The sequence below is a fragment of the Styela clava genome, chromosome 9, assembly GCF_964204865.1.
Source record: "Styela clava chromosome 9, kaStyClav1.hap1.2, whole genome shotgun sequence".
Lineage (NCBI taxonomy): Eukaryota > Metazoa > Chordata > Ascidiacea > Stolidobranchia > Styelidae > Styela > Styela clava.
In genome coordinates this window covers 7,164,195-7,189,438 of record NC_135258.1, presented here as the reverse complement: position 1 = coordinate 7,189,438, position 25,244 = coordinate 7,164,195, and the positions used below count along the sequence as shown (strand labels likewise).

Genomic DNA, 25,244 nt, shown 5'->3' with positions numbered 1-25,244 from the left:
ATGATTACTGGACTCCTCGCCGTCGTGGGGGCTCCAGTAACCGCTGGTTGGTTACGGCTTCTTCCACTATCAAGTACAGAATCACTGGTTAGCGGTTACATACCCGACATGTTGAACGGAAAGAGGCCGCCAACTTGAGCTTTTCTATCGGTCTTCTTCTCACACAGACAATAAAACATTTCTTACCGAATTCACAGCAATTTTGACATCTTTTCCTGACATGGGATCAGATCGAGTAACCATGACAACACATGCCCCACATCCGCCTTCCTTGCACATGATTTTAGTTCCGGTTAACTTTGGATTATTTCTCAACCATGAATTCAGAGATGTTCCGATATCAGAATTTTTCTCTGAAAACAATATATTAAGTCAACAACGCTTCCTTTTAGCAAGTTGGGGGAGTTGGCAGCCCTTAGTATCAAACAATAAATGGAACTCAGCTGTTAACTGACCCATAGTTTAAGATACGAAGCACCAACCATCGAGACAGTGACTAATTGCGCCCAATCAACCATATTTATTTTCGCAACATATTAGATTTAATAATAAAGCGAGGTGAATAATCCGGAATATTACAGTAAATACGCCAGGAAGTACATTTATTCAATCACACGCAAAATAATAAAATGCAATAAAATTAGCCGATTACTAAGGCATGAGCAATCGCGATTTTCCATTGACTCTTTTCAACTTAACGAACTGGTGGTGTAAAAGCAGTTGGTTACATATTTTACAGGAGTTTATTATGAACAAAAGCAATAACGAAATTTTACCCTCATCATACAACCGTTTCATAAAAGGTTGCAATTGATTTGAATACAAACGTAACAATGTGCGCGATTCCCAAATTTATTTGAAAATTCGTATTTAGCTTGTAGAGTAATTGACTAATGGCTCATATTTGCTGGGAGTTCGCATGGGTTTCGTAATAATAAATTAGCTGTAACTGGCCCACTCAGAAAATTATTGCTCACCTGTGGACTAGCCACTAGCGTTATACCGTTATATGTTATGTAATAGATCTGTGTAACGCGGGTCATGTAAATGCAGCTATTGACATACATAAGTAAATATGACGTACAGTTAGTTATAGAGCTGTGTGTTTGTTTGGCATCGTTTTCTGAAATGAGAGAACCCGTTTTTAGTGAGATCTGTTTTTACAATTTCGAATCCCATTCCTACTTATACTTTTCCATTTTAGTTTACTTTGGCACGTGACAAATAAAGACGAGCGACAAATATTTAAATATATATATATATACGAAAAGGAAGGTCTTGGATTACCAGCAACAAATGATTGGATTTCTTCGCTGTAATTATGACAAACGAACAAGCTGTAATTATGCGAAACAATTTAAAATTTACCCAATCGAAAAAGAAAAATACCCTAAGGAACTATGAAGCACCAGTACACAGCAATGCAATGAGACCAGGAGTTCCCAAGCTTTCTCGTTAAATTCCTCCCTTTGCTTATTTTGGAATTCTCTGTTCATCCCTCAGTGTGGCTAAAAACAACTTTATTTGCCCCCTATTTAATGAATTTGCAAGTGTTGTGCGCGGGTTGCTCTAATCATCTAATGCCTTTGAGCAGTTTAAGTAGTTTATGTGTGCATACGTTAGCATTACAGTTATAATCATGACGGAGAAACTAGAAAAAATGCTAAGGTCCTATAGTTAATAAGAAATGCGATTTTTTTACACGGTAACAAGAAGAAGAAAAGTACAAACAAGAACAACATGAAAAAAAAACGATACATAGGTCCATTTCGTGTCTAATAAAGAATATTAGCAACTACTAAACGAAATTTATCTCCGAAAATACAAAATACCTTCCTGTGGGATAATTTCTTCCCAATTGCTAAAACGTTGCTGTAGACCAGGGGTCGGCAACCTGCTGGCCGCACTGAGTTATAGTAACACAACAGCTGTTTTGACGATTATATTCTTTACGTAACAGAATTTATTGTGAGACACGTGTAACCTAACAAGTATATAATTCACAATTTCTCGTTCAATGAGCCTATAATTTAATTATAATCAAACAAATGGCAACAAAACGCAGAAAAGTTGATGCTTAAGTGCAAAGGGTTCGTTAGCGCCGAAAATATTCAAATGGGATTTTTGAGATGCAATGAGGAAATAAATCTATATTCTATTCTAGAGATGTATCACTGCTTAATTTTAAATATAAAAAGGATCATTGTCGACACCTGCTGTAAACATTTTTTTCTGCTCAAGTAATACTCGGTCATCTGTTGCTTGCCGTGAAGTATCCGAATCAATTATACAACCTGTTATGGGTGAACAGCCGTGTCTAATGATTAAAATAAATATCAAAGAAAATCAGACTTACCTCGGAAAACCACTCCATTTACAGAGAAATTTATAGTTTGGGTTTCATCCATGTTGCAACTTTCTTTGAATTTTTCAGCGTCTGCAGCCATTGCAATATCACTGACTTTGAACTCATTCAAAAACTTAGGAATGCGTTGTATGTGCTAAAACTCGCAATGCGTTCTTAAGCGCGGAACTGCGGTTTGTGCACAACCAACGCGATGGATTGAACTTGGCTATTTCACATGGCACGATTTATTATCAATTCGTCTTGCTGTTTCATACATTACGTAACAATACAATCTTTTGTACAAAGCACCCGCCACTGATGCAAAAATGTGAAATTTTAGAAAAGAACACCCGCCACGACACGTTTTATAAAAACAAACAGGTAATTATCTAGTAGGGATGAGGGATAGGGTAAGGAATGATTTGAATTTCTGGTGCAATCTGAATTACTAATCCTATCCCAAACCCTGACTGGATAATTTCTAATTTTGAGCATTGGTGGCGGTGATTCGTTTAGGCGGAGAACAGAAGATCAACGTTTTGTTATCATTGCATGTACTCGACGAAGAGATACTGGCATGGTCATGCGAGACGACTATGTTTAAGATTCATCGGCAATATGACTCAGGTTTTTATGTTGGTGATATTGAAAAACAAATTATTCTATACCCAAGTCTTGTACATGAGCAACGGACTGAAATGATGCATTTTACATTTACAAGAAAGTAACAAACATACTTTTTGCAAGTTCTGATTCATTGCGCCATGACGAAAGTCAACATAGGTAGGATTAATTTTTATGTATCATATGCAAATTTTTTAAACGCCTCAAGTGTTAATCGCAACAACGCAATTGTGGTTTATCCCGTGAAGGTGATAGCTAGAAATCGGTTTGTTTACCCAATCGTCGTTCGGTCTGATCTTTATAGATATACTTTGCAATTATAAAATTCATAATTGTTATGACATAAGGATGCCCACAAAAGTGCAAGTCGAAGACATTTTTTTCGTAATATAATCCAAAGCAATTGTCTAAAACGCGCAAATATCTAGGCAAGGATCTCAATTTATTGATAAATTGAAACACAGGAGTCGTTTGTACGCGGCTCAGTTGCTGTTATGACGAGACGTGCTGGCTCATTTATTTGGGATGGCGTTGATAGAATACTTGAAATACGGAGAAACATTCCAAAAGCTTGAGAATACAGCATGAAGCACGTAGAGGCTATATCGACATGGCATGGACAGAACGAAATTCTAATTTATATGAACAATTTTAAACCTGCTGTAGCTATTGACATCCTATTTATTTTTAGTATTGGGGGAAAAAATCAGTTTTCAAGAAAGTTAAAAAAAACTATCAGGAGCTGTTTACACAGCGTGTATCGAATTCTGGGCGTGTTTATTTCTGATACCTAACGCCAATTATTACTAAGTCGTAATATTTTCAGTCCTAATTCCTGTGCAGCTCTGTAAGTTTAATTTGAATTCCGTACATACTGGGTGTCCAAAAAGTTGACCAAATGTCATATTTTTTTAATTTTAAAAAAGATTTCTAGTCTACCTGTTTGTTTCTAGTTGGATGTTATAGTTGTTGAATGTTGTAGTCCCCATTTATCATACAACCAAATTTATTTAAATTTGCAATTGGTGATGCTATGAAACCGAGCGGAATTTTTTGGACACCCTGTATTTTGATGTTCTGTTTGTTCCGGTTTAATGTATTAACGTATATATATATACATACACTACTTGTGTGATATTTTTGTTTGTTTTTTGAGGACAATGTAAGACCAAGAATGCCCGGAGGAATAAGTATATCCAAAGCGGTATATATACAGCTTGTTCTCCCAATGCGTCTTTATTTATGTATTATATAAATTTTAACAATCTCCCGTCGTGGTTATACAGTTATATTCGTGTATTATCGCAATACCCAAGCTTGAAACACGATTCTCATTTTATATTCAATTTTCCAGTATGTCACTCGCTTTAAACCCTCATTTATTTTTAGCAGTTTGTGAATGTTAATTACCTGCAATTTGTATTGCGCGATATCGATTGTTTTAACTACCAAAGCCTCGCCCATCAATAATAACAGTAGGCTACACTGACAATCAAAATGTTTGAACATACAAATGTTTAATTGGATATTCGAACCTTGGGTGTCGCTGCCTGATAACCAGCTCTGATTCCCCGCGATTTTTCTTTCACAGTGAAATGTGTCCTCAATATTATTCTCTTAAACTATATTTTTGTTACTGGATGGAAAAAATAAACTTGGCTGTGGCTTTAAGGTTATGAAGTGATACTAGGGTGTTTTTATTTTATTCACTATCCTTCTTGATTACCAAATGACAAGATCAATACAGCACATTTCAACGTCTCGTTACGCCTTACTCACTGATCTTAAAGTGTCAGAGACTATGGGGACGCGTCTATTCGGCCAAAAAGCCAGAAGCCATCAAAAACCCCGAATGCCCAATACAAATTTGCGAGCTTTGTTAGGCATGGGTGGCTGCTGAGAAGGGAAATAATATTGCGTTGCTGTGTGGGGAAGGCAAGTTCTTCCTGAAGTTTCTGGCAATCGCGGAGCGTCAATTTTTTGGAGAAAGCGAAGATATCTTCCGCAAATAAATAGGGACTCGAGAGAATTATATTCGTGATAAAGAGTTGAAGATGACGGAGAAGCGTAAGTACTCTACTAAAGTATCGGAGGCTATGGAGACGAGTATATGCCATTTTAGTGATGTTTTGGAGCAGGGGTGTGCAACCTTTATTACAGGAGGGCTGGTATATCCTTTGCGACGCAAGTGAATTGAAATTGCTCGCACGTACCAGAATAACTAAACCATATAACTCCTTTCGTGGGCACACCATTCAAAACTGGAACTTCTCCGCGGGCCGCACAATATTTCCTCACGGGCCGCATTTGGCCCGCGGACCGCAGTTTGCACACCCATTTTAGAGCCGTGGTTCTTAAAGTGGTTATCCGGTTCGTAGTCCGTAATAAATCCACTTAAACTTTCCAAAAAAGGAGGCCCCGTTTTTAGCGTGTGTGATATCGTCGCTAATTACCGTCAAATAAACCCAAATATTACTAAATAAAACACATATTTTGACATTTAGGCCGTCGCTCAGACCCATTGGCTCGGTTTATGTTCTTTTATGAATATTTTACGAGCTGGCATTCGCAAACTGTGTTGAAATTTGAATATTTTGTTTTTAAAATACTAAGCAACTGCCATTAAAAATACTGAACCTTGTCCAGTAATAAATCCAAGCTGTTTCGTAATAGTTTTTTGATTACTGTACTTCAATTAAGCAAAAAGTCCCAAACGTGACCCAGCTTTTAAGCAATTTGATTTTATAGAGGGTCAAATGACCGCTTGATTCAAACCTAAATTCTAAAAACATAAGAATACAACAATAGATTATATTTGACGAATGACATTACAAAATTGAGTCAATGTTCATGTTCGGAAATAGCGTCCGATAAACTTTCAATTTCAAACAACAAGCAGTATTCATCAGTTAAAATTGCGAAAACATTTTCGCGATTGCCCTAAGATCAGACTAAGGTGAACAGATCAACCTTGTGCTATTGGGTGTTTCATGGAGATATCAACGGCAATAGGGCAATGGATCAGTTGAAATTTTGGATCAAAGGCATAAGACAACAACAACCAGTAATCGACTATGAAAAATGAGAAAACATTTTAGTGATAATTATTAATTAACAGCAATATATTGTGAAACACGCATTACATGCAGGATCTGAGTAAAAACCAAGGGTTTGCATATATTTTTCAATGCAAGTTATAGGATATTTATAGACAGATTGGGACTTTGGCTTAGTGTAAGAAGCATAATGAGCCTGGGTAAATTAAAAGTATGAGTTTATTTCGACTCCATAATCAGCAATAGACGATAAAATAATTGACAAAATAAATAAAACTGATCAAAGAATCGGAAAAAGCAAAAGAAACCTCAAGTAAGGTTTAAAGCGTACAGATTTTAGGTGGGAAGGTACTGACAAAAGTAGTAGTACGTGTTCGCTCACAGAATTATTATACAAGGTTGGAGATATATGGTTAAAGACAAGCCTTCACCCACCATCACATTGGGTAGACTAAAAGCATGAACTATAGCTCCGGTTTCCTCCCTACTAAGTTTTTAGGAGAGAAAATTCAAACACTATATATAAAATTCAAACACCCAACAGCAAAGAGCCAAATGACAGGTATGTTGAAATATGCTTGAAAGTTAAATGATCAATTATGTGTAAGTATGATAAATACACGACACTCAGTAACATTTTTATAAAACTCAAATAACTTTTGCTAAATCACAAATAATGACTTCAAAATATAAAATTAGCAATCAAACTAGAGTATTTTTGAATATTCTGGTTTTTAAATTCTGTTCAAACTTTTTAAATTAAATAAATTTCATTAAAGCATCTAATGTTTTCAAAAACATAATTCTATTTATCAGGCTTCGAAAAAATTCATGAATATACGACGAAATGTAAATTTATCTTTCAAATACTTTGAAAAACAAAGTACAAATTACTTCATTTAAAGGTAATTCAATTGTATATTAGAACTTTATAGGTTTCAAGTATCATGAGGGAATAATTTACACACATACAGACAGAATGTATATAAAATACCACAGCAGAGATGGGAAAATTAACAAAGCTCTAACTAGGATTGAGTAAAGCACAATCGCTGATATTTTATACTTGTATTACAGCTGATAATGATGGCAATTGATTTCTACAGAAAAAATGAACTCAAATAAACAATATTTCTGAAACTACCAAACTAAAATACACACCATGCATGGTAAATTAGGGCAATTAGGTAAGAATAACAAAATACTAAATAAACGATGAAGTGTACATGATACAACAAATTGTTTAAAATCTGTAATTGCATAAGTAGTTAGTTAAGTATTATGAATAAACACCAGCTTTATAGTATTAAATTGCATAAGAATTGTCAAAAAAAAAAATATCACGAAAAACACATGACATGAAAATAAACATACACTATGGGAAATTAGTGATATAATCTTGTAACATTGAAAAATACTAATATCCAGAAGTGTGTGTACCAATATGGAGGTAACTAATTTTGTTCGCCCACTTTACATCAGTTGTGTAAAGGACTGAAACCAATGGGCAGGGCAGGGGGTATATTCACTTGGCTAACACATACAGTCGCCCAAACTTGCAATTAAAATTATGCCCTAACCCAAACCTGGTACACATACTACAGGAGTACCATCCGAAATTACTTAATCTATTACAGGTAGACCGAGTTGATAAATCAACCAATGTCACAAAGCTGACTGGTCATGTATTATGTAGCAGTGACTCGCAACATTGAGATTCAAAGAAATGGACTAAATAGAATAATCACAAGTAATTGTAGAATTGCATTCATCTAAAAAAAAAAATTGCATATTTGAATTATATTATTAACAACAATGAAATACGAGGTAAAATTAATCAAAAAAAATATCTAAATAAATATTTGTTGCCAGCAGAAGCATAGGAAATTTATATCAAAATATATCAAGAAATATAAACTCGACGTAGATTGCTGAATCATGACAAAATTTTCAAACGATAAGGGATTAGATTACAGCTCAGGGATCTCTATTTGAGCAAAATAAAGTCATATATACATCTCAAATAATATAGTCACACCAATCATGGCGAATTAAGTCGATATTGCATGAAAATATTAATTGAAAAATAATCAGTGGGTCATTTGAATCGCATATTTAATAGAATATAATTTTATAGGGTTCTTTCGAATATAAGATAAAGCAAACTTTCTAATATTCAGTAAGTGGTCTTTATTTTCCTTCACTGCTAAAATGTCCAATGATGACAGTATCAATTTAAAGAGTTTTAATATAATGTTGACCAGATAGTAGTCGTCTCCCATTGTTGATCATTTCTTGTTAGTCTTGAAATCCTTCTGCTTTTAATTTAGTATTCAATATATCATTAAGTTTTCGCCAATGGTCTCGATCAGGATATCCATTGCTGAAATAGATTAGATTGCATAAGAGATGATGGTAGTTTTATTGAACAGTAGAGAATCTGATCTTCAATAACGGAACTCTTAACGTCACAAATAGTAGACTCTATAGTACTAAGCAGGGCTGGGGAGCTGGTTCGAAATAATGATGGCTCCCGCTCCAGCGTCACAGTGTATTCAAACTTTGGCTTCAGCTCCGGCGCTTCATTTTTTATAGCATTATTTTTATGCCACTCCATAGCCATTATCAATGATGTAGGCCAATAACGCATTTGCTAATTGTTTTCTTAGTGTGGCGTGTTATTTAGGCTGTAATCACCTTTAAGTTGTGAATCCACTGAGAGTTATTCTGTACCATATTTCACGGCGAATAAGTTTACCCAGCAAATAAGACAAGGTTCGTTTTAATAAGCCTACAAAAATGGGTTTTTGCATCTAGCCCCCCAATAAGACGGGCAGGAAAATCGGTTTCTGAAATGTCGCCGCGTTTGCGCATTCGTTAAAATAGCTCAAAATGCCTTTTTTGCAGCGTAATATTCAATTCATGACAACTGTCTTTCTATTTTAATTTAATTGTGTTCAACTTAACTCGCGATTATCACCCTGAAACAAAATCTTATGGTGTTTTCTGTTTTAATTTTAGTATTTTATAACACCACTAATTTGGGTTGCATATTCACTCCTTCATTAAGCATTTCGTCACCGATGATTATGTGACAACTTGTTTTCTCACAGGTATGGGGCCTGACGCAAAACATATGTCTGGAAAATTTGTGATTTAGAGAAAAATAAATACTGAAATAAAATATATTTACGGCCTAATGTTTAAGGTGACAAAACAATCTGCAATTTTCACAAATTGCAACACACATGTGCTAGTATCGGCAATATCCCTCACTCGTGATGCATACACAAATACAGCAACATCAAATATGGTAATAAAAGCATCGATATTCCCGATTCGCAGTGTGAGAACGCTAATTCATTTGAACCGGCCTGACGAGGTAGCATGTTATCGCTCCAGAGTATGTTATGGTCCAAATTGAATAAGCCGAACCCCAAAAATGAAAATTACCATAGGCGTCCAATGAGACGCCCTCCTCCCCCAAATCAGGTCAAAAGTTTGAGTCTAGAATAGCGACTTATTCACCAGTCAATATTATTTATCGGCGATGAGATGTTAAAGATAAATAGAGAAGTCAATTTGCAAGACAAATTTTCCACAGTTGAGAGTTATCAATATAAGATACTAAAATGAAACGGAAAACACTATAAACTTTGTTTTAGGAGACCCGAACAGATTAAAAATGCCTTGTAAATCTCACATTTTGTGCGCCTACAGCAAATATCATTTACTGGTTGGCTTTAGAAATCATACACTCACTAAAGTAGATCTAAACACAATCAATCGTGCTCGCGATGTACCTTTTCATTTATTCTAAAATTAACGGCCGAAACTGATGAGACTTTTCTCCAGGACATGATATGAGATAATTTATGAAAAGTATATTCAAGAAGAACTAAGATTTGTAGAATTGCGAAAAGGAATATGGATCAAAACAAAATATAATCGGGCACTTTACCACATATTTTTATGCCTGCAGACTGCCGTAAAACTTTTCTTTTGTCGAAAAACGACTCAACCAGCGAGATACATTGAACAGATTTAAAGACATTTGAAATGGATCAGATATTTTTTATCATTTGTAACGGTATCAGAAAATTATGAATTTGGAAAAAAAATGAGATGGTTAGGAGCTGGGAGCCATTAAAATTTTTGGTAGCTTCAGGTCCATCTGTTTTGGTAAGCTTGGCTCCAGCTCTATCAAATTGTCACGGCTCCGTGGCTCTGACTTCAGCTCCCCTGCCCTGGTACTGAAGCATGCTTAACTTAGCAATATCTGTGGCAGTGAAATTTGAATGTAAGGATTTGATGTGTAAAAACAATGTCAACTTTACAATTTAATTTTTTTATGTTTATCATTTCATTGATACTTGGAACATAACATCCAGGATGCAAAGGAAGGCTCAGCCAAACAATAATTATTCTGGAATTTAAAAACCCAGCAATGTCCCAACTCCCAAGTCTAATTGCCTGCTCGAACAGAGCTCTTATAGTAGCAAAGACTGTGAAAACACCTCATAGAATATGAATTGATTGAGGGCAATGCCATCGCAAATTGCACATCTCAACCACCTTGACCACCACCTCATCCAAGGTGTAAAAAAATTGAGTGGGCAATACTAATTCTTCCAAATAATAGTAGCATATCAATGGAAGCTAGTACAGCATCTTGTTCACAGCAAAATGTGTGTGTAAGGATTGTATATATAAAAATTCAAACATCTCGTTTATAAATAGAATTTTGAGAGTAAACATTGAAACCATAATTAATATCAAGTTGGATGCTGAATGAAACATTGACAACAGAAAAGCAAGAAAATTTAGTTGTCACTGGAATAAAAATAAATAATAAGTTACATTATTGGGCAATCCTAATTCCAATGACCCTAACTAGGGACATAACCTAGAACAATTAGGCCTGAATACCATGGGTTGATTTTGGTTGTCATTAGGAAATCACCTTCAGTCACATACATCATAAAATTTTGGCAACATAATGACAAACCATGGTCAACATTTATCGAGGATAGAGAGAACGCATCCTGACCATTCCAGGTCCATCAACTGAAAATTGATGGATGTGGTGATTGCTTGTGCATAAACAAATTTGAAGGTTTTTTACTACATCTTTACTTGACGTCTCAGTCAATCCTTGGAACAATTTTGCAGATTTTTGATTATTCAACTAAACAACTTACTTAGCTGGACCTCCACGTTTGTTAGTCTTATGAGGAATTTCATCATTCCATATTATCTCTCCTTCGGTGCTTCCAATTGTCTGAATCTTGAAGAGTAATCCTGCATTGAATGCTTTCCGGAGTGACTCTAGAAACGCAGGCAAATATTCAGTGAATTCCTTCGCCTCATATGAAACACTCTGCAAAAATAAACTTAATAAGTTATTCAACTTCCATCTCTGATTTAATGATTCCTCAGAAGCAGACAGTTAGAATATGATGACACAAACAATTTACTGATTCGCAAAAAATCCACTGATATGTAAGAGGTTACATATAAACTAAAATTTTTCAGGCATGACATTGCTTGCCAGTTTATTTACATTGTTGTAGAGGTCATAGGTCTGGGATTTGAAGATTAATGTGGAAGAAGTAGCTGAACTATGTTGGCATCACAGGTTAAAAATTAGATTCAAGTTTACCACATTACTCAGTGTATAATGAAATGGGTAGGAGTGTATGATAAATTAGGTAGGCAATGCAACCAGAATGATTTCAGTACTAAATAATAGTGCCTCACGTATCAGTGGCTGCTCATACCTAGCCTTGTTTGGAATAAAAGACATGACAAAAGTGTCATATAAAAATTTTCATATGGAAAAGTTGTTATTTGAAGCGTTCAATAGATTATAGTGGACAAAACAATCAGACTTAAGATAAATTATGATCTTTGCACTAATTATCGCCAAGATGAATTATTATTTGAATTACAATATGAAATAATATTTTCCAATATTGAATATATTATTAATTGGGTTGTGTTCAACAGGATTCTGTTAAAATCACTGTAGATATGTGGAAATTTAATTCAGTAATGCAGAATAACTCAGATAAACACTGCTTGGATTGATTTTTTGCAATTTGCAGTGTCAGATTTTAAAGAAAGTCGATTTTCTTCAATTATCAAGAAGAGAACTTTAAAATGAAACCCTCAAATCAAGATTTTGATATGTTAAACATAGAATGAGTGTAAATTAATACAACAAGAATCTTGGCTCCAGTAAATACATAATTTAATATTCAACCAACTGAATTCAGTACATGACTCACATTCAGACTTCCAGCAGGGAACGAGTAGGTAATGGCATAAGTATATTTCCCCCAGAACCCTCCATATCCTGGCAGTGAGTAAAGTAACTTTTCCACTGACATTCTTCCACGGGGTTGTTTGTTGATGATTCTTAGACCAGTTGAGGCAGCCTGACTTGAAGACTGAGATTCTGAGAATTGAAAATGTATTTTAGGCAAGGGGATTTACAAGAATTAGCATAAGACAGCATTCTGATCATACATAAAATGAATCAATAGGTCATATTGTGATATTATATAATAAATAAACAAACAACTTTTTTGCAATTTTCAAATCTACGAACCCTTGAGCCCCTACGACAATTCTGGGTTCAAATGGATATTATATTTTTAGATTTTAGTAATGCTTTTGGATTGGAGCAAAATTGCTTTTTTTTTTACATGACGCTTATCTACATCTTTCGCACTGAATGAAGGCCTGTACAAACCACCAATTATATCTAAGGAACTACTGTTATTTGAAAAGAACGACAATGCCTATCCAATCTATTACACCCTGGGTGAGGTTAGGGTGTGGAATATGAACCTCGTAATCGTAATGTGTAATCTGAAATGGCAACGATTGAGTGTAAGTGCTTCAACCTCTGTGCCTAATATTATTGAATTTAGCTGATAGCTGATCTCATAGTATTTTTACATCATAGATAGTGGAAAATCAAAGCCAACTTGAGCAGAGTTGAGGCGGCCTATTCTCCTAATTAGGTTAAATATTAAACCAGTATTTGAACTATCTATTAAGTGCAATTCATCAGTTTCGCGATTCAAACTTTACTTCAACCTACATTTTGATTTCAATTTATTTCGTGTCGTGGCTACTAATTTCAATTACATATATTCTAAATATTGTTTCTAAAAAAGATGAATAAGAATGAAAAATTTTGAGTTGTCTGGAAAATAACATTTAATTAAAAAACATCAATTTATCACAGCAGAATTTCTTAACTAAGTATTCATTGAATATTACTAAAGTGTCATTATAAAGTTAGGTCATAGCCCTCACACCAACTAGGGTAGTTAATGCCCAATCATTTGAAATGGCTACTTGTCTGTGGCCTTATTAGGAGCAACTCCCTTAATGAACTGCTAGTCAACCATTTAGTATTAAGTAAATATAACTTCATTTAATATTATGATAGTTACACTCTGAGATAACAAGAAGTTTGCTGAGTTAATCTTTTATTTTTAGTTAATGTTCTAACTTTTGCGAAAAAGCTCACTAATTTCAACCCAAAAGTATGCAATATAATATGTATTTGATATACTGCTATCTGAATTTAAAATAAGTCTACATGCTTGTTGCTGCGTTACGTCCCTAAAAGCTTGTCAATCTTAACTCCTAACCATATGATTTAGGACAGGGGGGACCAACCTAAATATCTTGCGGCCGACTGATCGGTAATAAGGTCATACACAGAAACAAATGAGTTATTTTGAGATTGTTCGTCAGTAGGGCTGTCCAAAATCGAACATTTTTTTGATTCGAATCGAACCAAATATTATTGCGCTATCCTAAATTTGTCTCTAATGTACAATAAAAACTTCATCTTCAATTTTGTGATAACGTATGTGCAGTTATATCTAAATTCTTGCAAATATTTTGCATAGGCCTACCTATGTTTCCAGAGTTATAAAAGGAGATCACAAGCCTCCTTGAACTGGTCAAAAAATTGGGGTTTCAAAAACTATCAAGCGTTAAGAGTTGGAAATTGCACAGACTCTTTTAATGCCTGTTGTTGCTATTTTAATTCTATTATCATTAGAATTATTAACTCTTTTTTGTGTAATTTTCGGTAAAATGATAAACAACTATTAATATAGATATAACTGTTGCCCAAAAAACTCAAAATTGCATTTCGGAAACTCAAAAATTCAGAGCTAGTTTGATGACATTATTATTTGATAATTATATTGTTGCTGTACAACAGCCATCAACTCATAGGAGTGCAGTTATTTGTCATAGTAATAAATGGATGGAACAAAGTATTGCCATTAGAAAAATTTACAAATTTTATTAGAAAGGTATTGGATCTCCAAAACGTATTTCAGTCCTGTACCATGCTCCTATGATTACTGAACAGCTACAAATCGATTCTATTTATAGAAATGGCGTTTTTTTGCTGACACAAAATTTGCCCTTTTTTTTTCCTTGTGTTCTCTCAAAAAACATCATCTTTAAATCATTGTTACCGATAACTTTTCATTTATGACCATGCATGAAATGGAAAATTACATGTCACCGGGCAATAGGAGAGACCTTTTTACAGCAAAGAAATCGATAGAAACATGTTTTTGCTTGCCCGGTGAAAAACGCAATGCAAAGGTGGTCGTGAGGCGCATTTTGTACCAAATTTTACCGAAAAACGCTTCGAATAATTTGGGATTCGATTAGATTTCGAATATTCGGTTTGCTTGGTCAGGCCTATTCGTCAGTCAAGGTAAGCAATATTCGTCCATTTCTTAAAATAGGCATTTGCTACGTAATAATATGGGTAATAATATGGGTAATAATATGGCGCCGAAGAGGCGGAAACCGAATCCTGCTATCGGATCCTTGTGGATTCGAATACTTTGGGTTTCGAATCCTCCGGATTCGGTATTCTATATTGCCCATCCCTAAAGAAAATATTCTGTTACCCTTCATCTTCTGTCTCAATTCGTTTTTTTCTTTCTCAGCTTGTTCTATTTTCTTCTCATATTCTTGTTTCATCTGTTGAGATTCTTGTGAATGTTGACACACCATCCTCTCTAATTGTTGTCTGGTCCTTTCTGATCCATCGTTCTGTCGTTTCAGTTCTTCCCCTGTCTGAGGTTGCTTGAAGCCTACTAAACACATAAGCAGGACAAATGGGTTAGCATAACATATTGAAAAGCTGTTATTTTGATACAGAGGCAAAAAGCAGTTTATCTCGATCAGTTTTGAAATTTGAAAGTAAAAATTGTTTTACATCACAGGCACAAATATCTTGAAGTGTTATCAACCTAACGCAACCCTAGTATGCCTTTCAAAAACGTATCAACGGCTGCTAGTATAGGGATCAGTTCCTATCTCAATTTAAGTGGATAAGTGGATAACTAAGACCTTATAAAAACATTTCTTTTTTTCATTCATTATAACACTATTCAATATAGTAATATACAGAAGACTTACAAAGATCAGTAAATGGGCAAACCAGCTCCCCACCAAAGTATACATGCTGTTGGATTTGATCCAAAGTAGGCCGATCTTTTGGAATTCGACGAAGCATCCAGCCTATCAAATCCCTCATCTCACTTCCAAGTTTGCTCAAGTCACATCCTTGATTTTGCGATATTAGGTAACTCCATCCAACAGGGTTATTACCAAATGGGTGACATCCATCAGTTTCAATGAAATGTATCACAAGTGCCAGTGAGAATACATCGGCTTGTTTGCTTATTACGTAGTCATTGTATGTCTCTGGGGCCCGCCAACCATCCGTGCCAATGCCCAAAGTGCTCGCTTTGGTGACAGAATGACCAGGTTTCATTTTTTTGCTTAATCCAAAATCTATCACTTTTAATTGCATTCCATCTTCTGAAACCAAGATATTATCAGGCTTTAAATCACGATGTATGACATTATTTTTATGAATGTGAGCAATGCCATTTACGAGTTGTTGGATGAGTATCTGCTTGATTCTTTCGATTTGTTTTGGACCTTTTGAAAAGTTAGTCAAATTGTAAGGGCCACATAGTTCCATGGCAATGAAAATATGCTTGACAGGGCCAAGATAATAAATCCCAGTATCAACAATGTGGGCAACGTTCTGGTGTGGCCCGATTGTGACTAGAATTCTTGCTTCTCTTTCATTCTCCTCGCTATACTTCAAGGATTTCACAGCTATGTCACCTCGACCAGCATTTCCATAAATCTTCACTCCTTTAAAAACATTCCCATCTTTAGAAATAGGTTCATCATGAAGCATGTAGAGTGAATCGGTCAAACGGATAGAACCTGAAATACAAAATTTTATATAAGTTCTTGAGATATTGCACCCCCACCAATAGTATTTTTGTTGACGTGGGTTCGAGCAATATAGCTAACTAACCAGGTAGTAATGATTAGAGCAGGCAATAAAGAACATATAAGAAACCGGTCCTACCAAAGTAGTAGCTCTTTCACATCAGTGGCTACTTTCACAAGTCCTCATTCAGAGTGTGAACATTTCATAAATCATGATTTGAATATTCAGTATGTCTACAGATATATATAAATGCCCATTCACAAATATAACAGCAATCAATGTTTAAGTTTACATTTGCTTGAGTCATTTATTAAATATTATGTTTCATCATTTTATAATGAATAATATTCATTTCTAATGGGAAGTAACAACCCTACCCAACTGGTGTCTCTGGGGCCATTTTACATGGGTTATTTTTTTTGTCAACCATCAAGTCATAAAGCTTCACTCATGGCTTTTTAATAGCGTGTGCTAGAGTTCTATTCAGCGATATATGTTTAAAACGCACTCCTCTAAAAATATTTTTTCTATTTGCCAAAATTCCTATTGAACTTGCGAGATTTTGTGTCTAGTAGAGGGTTAATAAATATTCCTAATTAATTAATTTTTATTTCAACATTTTCTTGTGTTATTTTCCAACAGAACAACACCAAAACCACTATTATGGCAAGAATGGTTACTCTAAAATTCACGATTGTATTTACAGAATTTTCAAGTTCAAGGCTTCAATTGACAATTTTGATGACTTCACACCTCTAATCATTACTGCACAGGCCCCCCTCAATGCAAAAAATGTTACTTTTTCCGACGGAAATGCGCGTAGAAAGAGGTAAACATTCTAATGCGCGCCGTTACGTGTGAAAATTACCATTAATTTTACGTTTTTTTCCTGGTTTAAAATATCTCGATACCTCTGCCAAGTATGGTGCAGTCGAAATCATATTTATCAAAAGATCACAGCGCCAGGAATGGTATGTATGACTGAAAATACATGCTATACCAATAATAAGTAATTATAAAGGTGTTAATGTTATTGATTTCCTGTCTGAGTCAGAACTGGCTTTTCTCCGACAAGCTGGAGTCTCCTTTTCATGAAATGTACGACTACTATAAAAAATTAACTGTAAAACACCATTAAAACCTTTTAGAGTTGGACTAGGCATGAATAATACTGTATATATGCCATTCGGCTGTCTGCGTTTGCTTCTCAGTTTTATGCCATCTAGTGTATGCTTGCATTTATCGAGTACCAGTTTATTCACATAGTATTCTTACAACCTATTAAGCAATTTTTTGTACAAGAATACTAATCTGTTGTAGCGGCCATGATTCTAAACAGTGACTGCTCTTATTGTAACTAAACTGGCAATGGTAACTTAGGGCATTGATTGAACCCTGACCTTTTTGGCGTTGGCGGGATCCCTACCGGCGTGAGCCGCTTGGAGGTAGGACAAATAAATTAGTATCTTAATCAATCGGGGGGGGCTTTTGGTATTATTAATTAGGCGTAGTTTAAATTTACATCATATAATTCTATTTTCCTGTTTCGTATAGTTATTATTGGTCCCTCCTGTGTAATAGCACTGTATTTTACCGGATTTCTGTTTGACAACTATTTCCCCAACTTTTGACTCAACAATGAACATCTTTGGAAAATCATTTTGAACTTTGAAAGGAACTCAGACAGAACCGCGTCATCAAAAATGAGGTGCCTGTACGAGTTATTCATTCCAATCACCCTAACGAGCACATCGCCATTGTATGGTGCTGAGACGTTATATCTGTGTTTTGGTTAGATGTTATAACTTGGATAAAAAAAATTTGAAATATAATTTTGTAATTCAGTACAAACCTGGGATCGGGTTTGTTTTCTTTAAAGTTGCAGAAGAATTGTCTTTTTCAGTTGGGGCCTCATCAGGTTCGCTGTTTTTATCAGCTTGTTGGAATGAGATATCAGAACTTTTTGAAAAATAGTTACCTGTCTTTATATTATCCACTGAAAAAATAAAAATAAATAGACTACAATATGACATTGATCCTTCATTGGGTAGGGCATTCAGACATTTAAGATATATATAAAATGATTTACTGACCTTGGTTTTGATAAAAATTCACAGTGTTAGCTATCACAGCTCCATGCTCTCGGGATTTTTGCTTCATGTAATCCGGACCTCGAGCAAGATTTTGATCAAACGCTTGACTTGTGCCTGGTAAACTTAGTGCTTGTGAAGCATTTTGAGATGTTGTGGGATCTTCTTTATCATGAGAAGTTGAAGGTTGGTCTGGTGATTCAGGAACAGAGTCATCTAATTCAATTATATTCGGCAATCCATCCATTTGCTTTTCAGAATTATTCTTGCTTTAAAATTGGCTTAGAATAGATTGAATTAAGATAGTAAGAACAACGGCTGTAGGAACAATATTCATATCGATTGAAATAGGTCATATATTCTGTATATCCCTACTGAAATGGCTATGTCCCATCTAAAATTGCGACTCCAATATTTTCTACTAAAATGAATATGTCCGCTAAGGGTCGGGAGCCTAGATGACTTTAATCGATCTTGCACATCGACCCGCACAAAGCAATAATAAATTACTGTGGAATATTTCCGTTTTTGTATTATGTTTATATTAGTGTTGATTTTGTTTTTGTGGCAATAAATCTCTCTCTATGTCCCTACTAAAATGGCGATATTACTACTAAAATGGCTATGTCCCTACTAAAATGGCTATGCCCCTACTAAAATGGCGATATCCCTACTAAAATGGCTATGTCCCTACTAAAATGGCGATATCCCTACTAAAATGGCTATGACCCTATTAAAATGGCTATGTCCCACTTGTACCACATGTCACACTTAATCCATGTGTACCACATGTCCCATCAATTGTCCCAAGTGTACCACTTACCTCCGTGTACCACTTGTCCCATGTGCCCCACTCGTACCACATGTCCCACTTGTCGCTAATACCACATGAATTTTGCCAAAAGGATTGATTGTTTTGCTATTATGGTTGGCAATGAAATAAAAATAAATTGATTGTGCATTGGATTTACCTTTTTATCCATTTCTTTTTTTTTACTGTCGAAAGTTTCAGTGTTGTCATAATACAAAGTTGTAAACGCGACGAGGATTGTGAAGGTAAATTATTTATGATGATAAATTAATTAATCCGATCGACTTTCATTGTACTAAAATAGATTTTACGCCGTGAGATTATAACAGTTATACCTTAAAAATAATCCGAGTGGCAGCATTGCGATTGAACCCGTAGTAGTATATATTTACGATTGAACGGATCGGTGTTACAGATTTCTCTACTGGCGATAACGAATTATCAAGATTGCAAAGATATCTATCAAAATTAAATATAATTAAACTCTTGTTTATCTCATGTGTCTATGTCCACATATTACATTTGCTTTTTTAGAGAAGCATTGTATTTAAAAGTCGTCACGCGAGTTAGGTTAGACACAATTAGGTTAATTACTATGGATTGAATATTATACGCCACTGAAAATTCTCACTGAAAAAGTCGTTTTTTTATTAACGAGCGAATAATCACGGCGACTGTTTTATAAGGGAAACAAAATATATATCTGGTGAATGGAATGGATGATGAACGGAATCATATGGACAAAATATTCGGCGAATGCAATATACGTGGAAAAAACTCCTGGACGAAATGCATATGAAGAATTGTTTTCTTCTGCTTTCCGAATTCATTTCGATAAACTGTAATACTGGATCGATCTAACCTAACTTGCCCTATCTAACCACGCTCAATTTAAAATATAGCTATTGTCGTCTTTCTTGAAACTTGCACAGCACTGTGTATGACGATTACTAAACACTAGATTTCATTTATTTGTGGTGGAAGTCGCAATCCACAATCCTTGCGCTTGTTCGCAAAAACACGTTTGCAAAAACTACCATAATTTGTTTAAAAAAGTGTTGCGGCGGAACATGTTATGACATGGGTTATTAGTGCCGGAATATAGCCGTGTCGATATCGGATCGGAACCGATATCGGCGATAAAAGCAGTATCAGTATATCTTTAATCGTTTTTTTAATGTATGTATCCCAATTAAAAAATTTGAATTAGGAAACATTTCTTATAAATATTTAATGTGACAAGTGTGACATGTGGGACGGAGGAGAAAGGTGGGGCAGGTATTACACATGGGGCAAGTGGTCCACTTGTCCGTGGTACACTTGAGACAAGTGGTGGGACACGTGATACACTTGGTACAAGTTGTACATGTGGGTTAAGTGGGACACGTGGTACGAGGGGTACAAGTAGTACACGTGAGACCGCTATTTTAGTAGGGACATATCGAGATTGTGATTTTAGAAGAGACATAGCCATTTTAGTAGGGACATAGCGGACATAGTCATTTTAGTAGGGACATAGCCATTTTAGTAGGGACATAGCGGACATAGTCATTTTAGTAGGGATATAGCGGACATAGTCATTTTAGTAGGAAAATATCGGATTCGCGATTTTAGATGGGACATAGCCATTTTAGTAGGGACATAGCCATTTTAGTAGGGATATAGCGGACATAGTCATTTTAGTAGGAAAATATCGGATTCGCGATTTTAGATGGGACATAGCCATTTTAGTAGGGACATAGCCATTTTAGTAGGAAATACCGGAGTCGCAATTTTAGATGGGACATAGCCATTTTAGTAGGGACATAGCGGACATAGCCATTTTAGTAGGGACATAGCCATTTTATAACTACCCGGGGCAGCGGGTAGAACTAAGCCGATAGAACTGTCAAACAGCTTAAATATTATGACAAACCCAAACCTCTCGTCGGATTACCAGTAGTCTACATGTCGGTTATAGCAGTATGTGATTAGTTATAAATACAAACAATCCAATATTAAATACCGGTACATGTAATTACAATGTTTTCAACTTGTACATTGCTGAAGTACGGCACCGGTACGGTACTGATGTAACTAAAGCGGAAAGTCCTGAAGTCAGACCCAAGTGCAGGTGCAGCCATTACGAACGACTCCTCTTTTTCAGATCCGATGCCGGTGGTGTTGCCGATAGTCAAAAAAAGGATAAAAATCGGTAGTCGTTAGTAACTGCTCTTAGTGAAACGCCATTGCACTTTTGCCTGGTATGACGTATGACAACTTAAGTTATTATGATAAATTTTAAAAATTTAAGAGATGGTTAGATAGATAGATAGATAGATAGATAGATAGTTTATTTCGAAAACTCCATAACAAACCTAAATTTAAAATGGAGAATTCTGGAGGGCAAGCAAAACCTACAAAAAAGTTTAAAACATGAAGTATCTCATGTGCCTGCCCACCAGCACGCACACAAAAACACAAGCCCAATTAAATGAGGCTTGGGCCAAACTTAAAAAACAAAATACACGATAGTAATAAACTTTGGGGCTGTTGTACTCTCTTTCAACAATTACGTTGATAATGACCAATACCTACAACCTCATGCAAAGATAATGTGGGGAGTGGAATGTAATAAATTTGCGACGATAGTCATACTCATGAAGCCATGAAAGCTTTAAGAAAAACCAAGCCATGAAAAACTACACTGATTGCTAGATTGGGCATTGCGGAAAAGGTGATAAGTGGTTTAATATACAAACAAACGCAAAACCATAGCGGCAAATTCGGTGTGCGGACACTCATAAAAGCAATTATTAGGAAAAACACTAATCACACGTGAGCAGGTCTGAAGCCTAATTGATACATTGACGTGGCCAACATTGTTAAAACAGTACCGGTACCGGTATACACACAGAGAGAACAAATCAAAAATATGCCACTAAATGAATGTTTAAAAATGTTACACTGTAAGTTACACTGCAAACTATTTACACATATATAGTTGAATACTCAATAGGTTAGGTCAAAGTGTCAAATCATATATACGCTTTGGGTTAGGTCAAAGTGACTATGGACCTTTCCCCGACCTTTGACCTTTATTGTTTTGATTTTGGTCGCTCAGACCAATGACATTAAACAACATGATAGGCAACTCTGACGTCACTCCATAAGACTACAGGCGAAAGATTGTATTTCATGATACGCTCCAATGCACATATTTCTCGTCGCCTTTCGCGTCCGTTTTCCGCTCGCTTTTGCTACTCGGCGTCTTTTTTACGTGTAGTACCTGCCTTTTTGCGCCTGTAACGAAACAAAATAATCTCTATATCTAAGAAGTTTTGCTCACTTGGAAAGCTGGAATGGCAGGCAAGCTGTAAAGAGCAATTCTGGACATCATAGACGTTTTTTTTTATCAGAGAAGATTACAAACGCGATAGCGGAAAGATTTGTGTGGAACATTTTGCAGATGATGACAAAGTTCAAAGTTAGTAATTTTAATGTTTGCGCTTGATAATTGAAATTTCATTTAAAGGGGGGGGGGGGGGGCATACAAAACTGTGCTGTGATACAATTCCATAACACAAAGTTTGCACCTATCGAACTTGCTTTTGTAGGTGAATTTATTAGACATATTACATATTCAGTTAATCGTAGGTAACATTGCTGGTACATAATGCATCGTAGATAGGTTTGTTTAAATTTAGGAATTTAGCTCATGCCCACTAATTAATATTATCTTCTATGCGGGAGGTTGCAGGGCTGAATTCAACTTGCAGCCTTACCGACCACCTGGCGATGCTCATTTAGTTTGGCTCGAGCAAGTTTTCTTGAAATGCTTGTGTGGATGGAAACTACCTATATTTTTTGCCTTCCTCCGATTTTAGACAAATTTATTCTGAGGGATTTCGCATATAATTCTCATTGATTGTTGGCTGTTTATAATTCCTATTGATTGTGAATTCTGATTATAACAAAGAGTTAAAATTTTTTTTATCTAATTTACTGGCACCTTTTTCTTGTCAATACTCCAAGCTGAGGTAATAAACAAGACAATACATTTGTGTCATCTGGAAGCAAAATATGCACATTAATTAATAGTTTGGCACATTGATATAATACATCAGAAAATACAAGTTTAAGATATGTATGACCATCACATGGTAATTAAAATTAAAAAAACTGATAGGGGCTGTGGAGTATGAAAAGTTTAAGACAAAGAAAAGAACAAATGTTCATAGCTCATGAACTCTCAATTTTGCCTCCATTGCTTTGTGAAGGCCAATATATTTCGAGTGGCTGAATTGGTTTACCTTTATGAGAGCAACGATTTTGTATTTAATATAGCGAGATTATTTCAATTTAATTGAAGTGATATTATTTCCCAAAGCAATGCTTGAATCGTCTAGAATAGATCAGTGGTGTCAAACTTATGGGTTTTCGAGAGCCGCATTGCATTTTGGAAATTGTAAAAAGAGCCGCAAACAGTTTTTGATAATGTATACTTAAATTATATTTTTAAGATAGTTTTAGTTTGTGACATATATTGTGATGCAACTAAACAGTTGGATTAAGTTTTATTATTTTCTTCAATTTCAAATGCAATTACATATTAATATTTGCATTCCACTATTATTGCAACATTTGCAAGTTACTGTATTTATTATAAAAAATCATAAAATAATATGTACAACCATCAAAATCATTTTTGAACAAGCTTTGAATAAGGAAAGAATAATACATACACTAAAAATAACTTAATCTAAATATATGAACCTAAAATTAACAAAAATGCTACAGTATAAACTCAATGTTTTAATAATTATATTTGTCATGACGTTTGGCATCTTTTTTGTGTCACCAGCATACTAAGGCCAGACTGAAATGATTTTATAGTATCAACTCTAACTAACGAGGCCACATGATCATGGGTTAATCTGGATCTTTGCGAATGTTTAATTAATTCCAGTAATGCAAAAAAGTTACTTTTATCATTTCATGTATAGATAAGTAAAAAAACAAATGACAGATTTTTTCGACAAGACATTTCGCACCACATTGCGTGGCATAGGATTGCTTGAATTATTATTGATATTGATTTTTAGTAACTAAGTGGTTGTATAATTATATTAATTTACAAACACATGAAAATTTTCTGTTCGAAGTTGGTCTTCAAACTTGTCATATTGACTGCTGAGCTTATTGTGTTTTTTCATTGTATTGATGGAAATATGACAAATTAAACAATGTGCTTCAGAATTTTGTGAAAAGCAGAAATGTTACAACTCCCATTTTCTTCGAAAATGCCACCTTCTTCATGTACTTTACGTTTACTTTAATCACTCAAGTGTTTTATTCAAGTATTCTTTTGCAAGCTTGATGTGTATTCTTAATTGGGTCAAATTGTGAACAAAAAAAATTAATATTCCAAAACTACTTTCAGTAAATTGTTTTCTGTGTGAATAATCAATTTCACTTTAGAAGGTTTGAAAAATCTATTACATTTAGATAAAAAAAACTTCCAAAATACTATTACAATTATTGTTAGGCGTTCGAGGGCCGCACTGGAAGTTCTCTGGGGCCGCGAGTTTGAGATCCCTGGTCTAGATTGAAGTTGTCCAAAAAATATATGATAGTATTTTATCATGAATGATGATTATACCCCTTCCGGAATTTCTTCTATAGTACTACCAAAAGTTGATGAACCAAATATAACACAGGTGCAGTGAGTTACCCGTAATCCTCATTTTCCAAAGCTGTTTCAAGTATGTCTGGCGTGTTTTGTGCCTTTTTACAAATAAGACCGAGTATGCAATTTTACGCTTTGGAATTTTTAGTTATTTTCCTAAAGCCCTGCAGGATGTGGGGGCCATACACAACTCTACCGGAGGGTCAAATGTCTTTGCATGCCTCCATAGGTTGTTTTTCTATTGCAGAGTACTCTAATTATATTTCTTGGAATCACACTGTCACTGATATGTCGCCAGACTTCTGATATCTCCCCTTCTGCTATAGTTGTCCTGTG

The 25,244-nt window shown here is 35.1% G+C and overlaps 2 protein-coding genes across 3 annotated transcripts in view; both read right to left on the bottom strand.

Moving 5' to 3' along the window:
• LOC120340015 (uncharacterized) overlaps nt 1-2,709 on the bottom strand; it is a 32,866-nt gene extending 30,157 nt beyond the window's left edge. Inside the window, exons 1-2 of the mRNA XM_039408268.2 lie at nt 2,357-2,709; nt 187-353 (exon numbers count right to left, since the gene is read on the bottom strand). Of these exons, the coding sequence (XP_039264202.2) occupies nt 187-353; nt 2,357-2,447 (258 nt within the window). The 5' untranslated portion in view covers nt 2,448-2,709. The remainder of the gene's footprint in view (nt 1-186; nt 354-2,356) is intronic.
• A 3,065-nt stretch (nt 2,710-5,774) lies between these two features.
• On the bottom strand, nt 5,775-18,740 carry LOC120332017 (uncharacterized). 2 transcript variants are annotated; one of them, XM_078116525.1, is made up of 7 exons: nt 18,433-18,740; nt 18,192-18,335; nt 15,505-16,329; nt 14,991-15,179; nt 12,318-12,487; nt 11,229-11,407; nt 5,775-8,410 (listed from the first exon to the last, which is right to left on the bottom strand). In XM_078116525.1, exons 1-7 carry the CDS (start codon nt 18,674-18,676, stop codon nt 8,326-8,328), a joined length of 1,836 nt encoding a protein of 611 aa, XP_077972651.1. In that variant the 5' UTR covers nt 18,677-18,740; the 3' UTR covers nt 5,775-8,325. The 2 variants fall into 2 exon arrangements, with proteins under 2 accessions (XP_077972651.1, XP_077972652.1); XM_078116526.1 differs by having other exon boundaries at nt 14,991-15,176.
• Nucleotides 18,741-25,244: the final 6,504 nt, after the last annotated feature.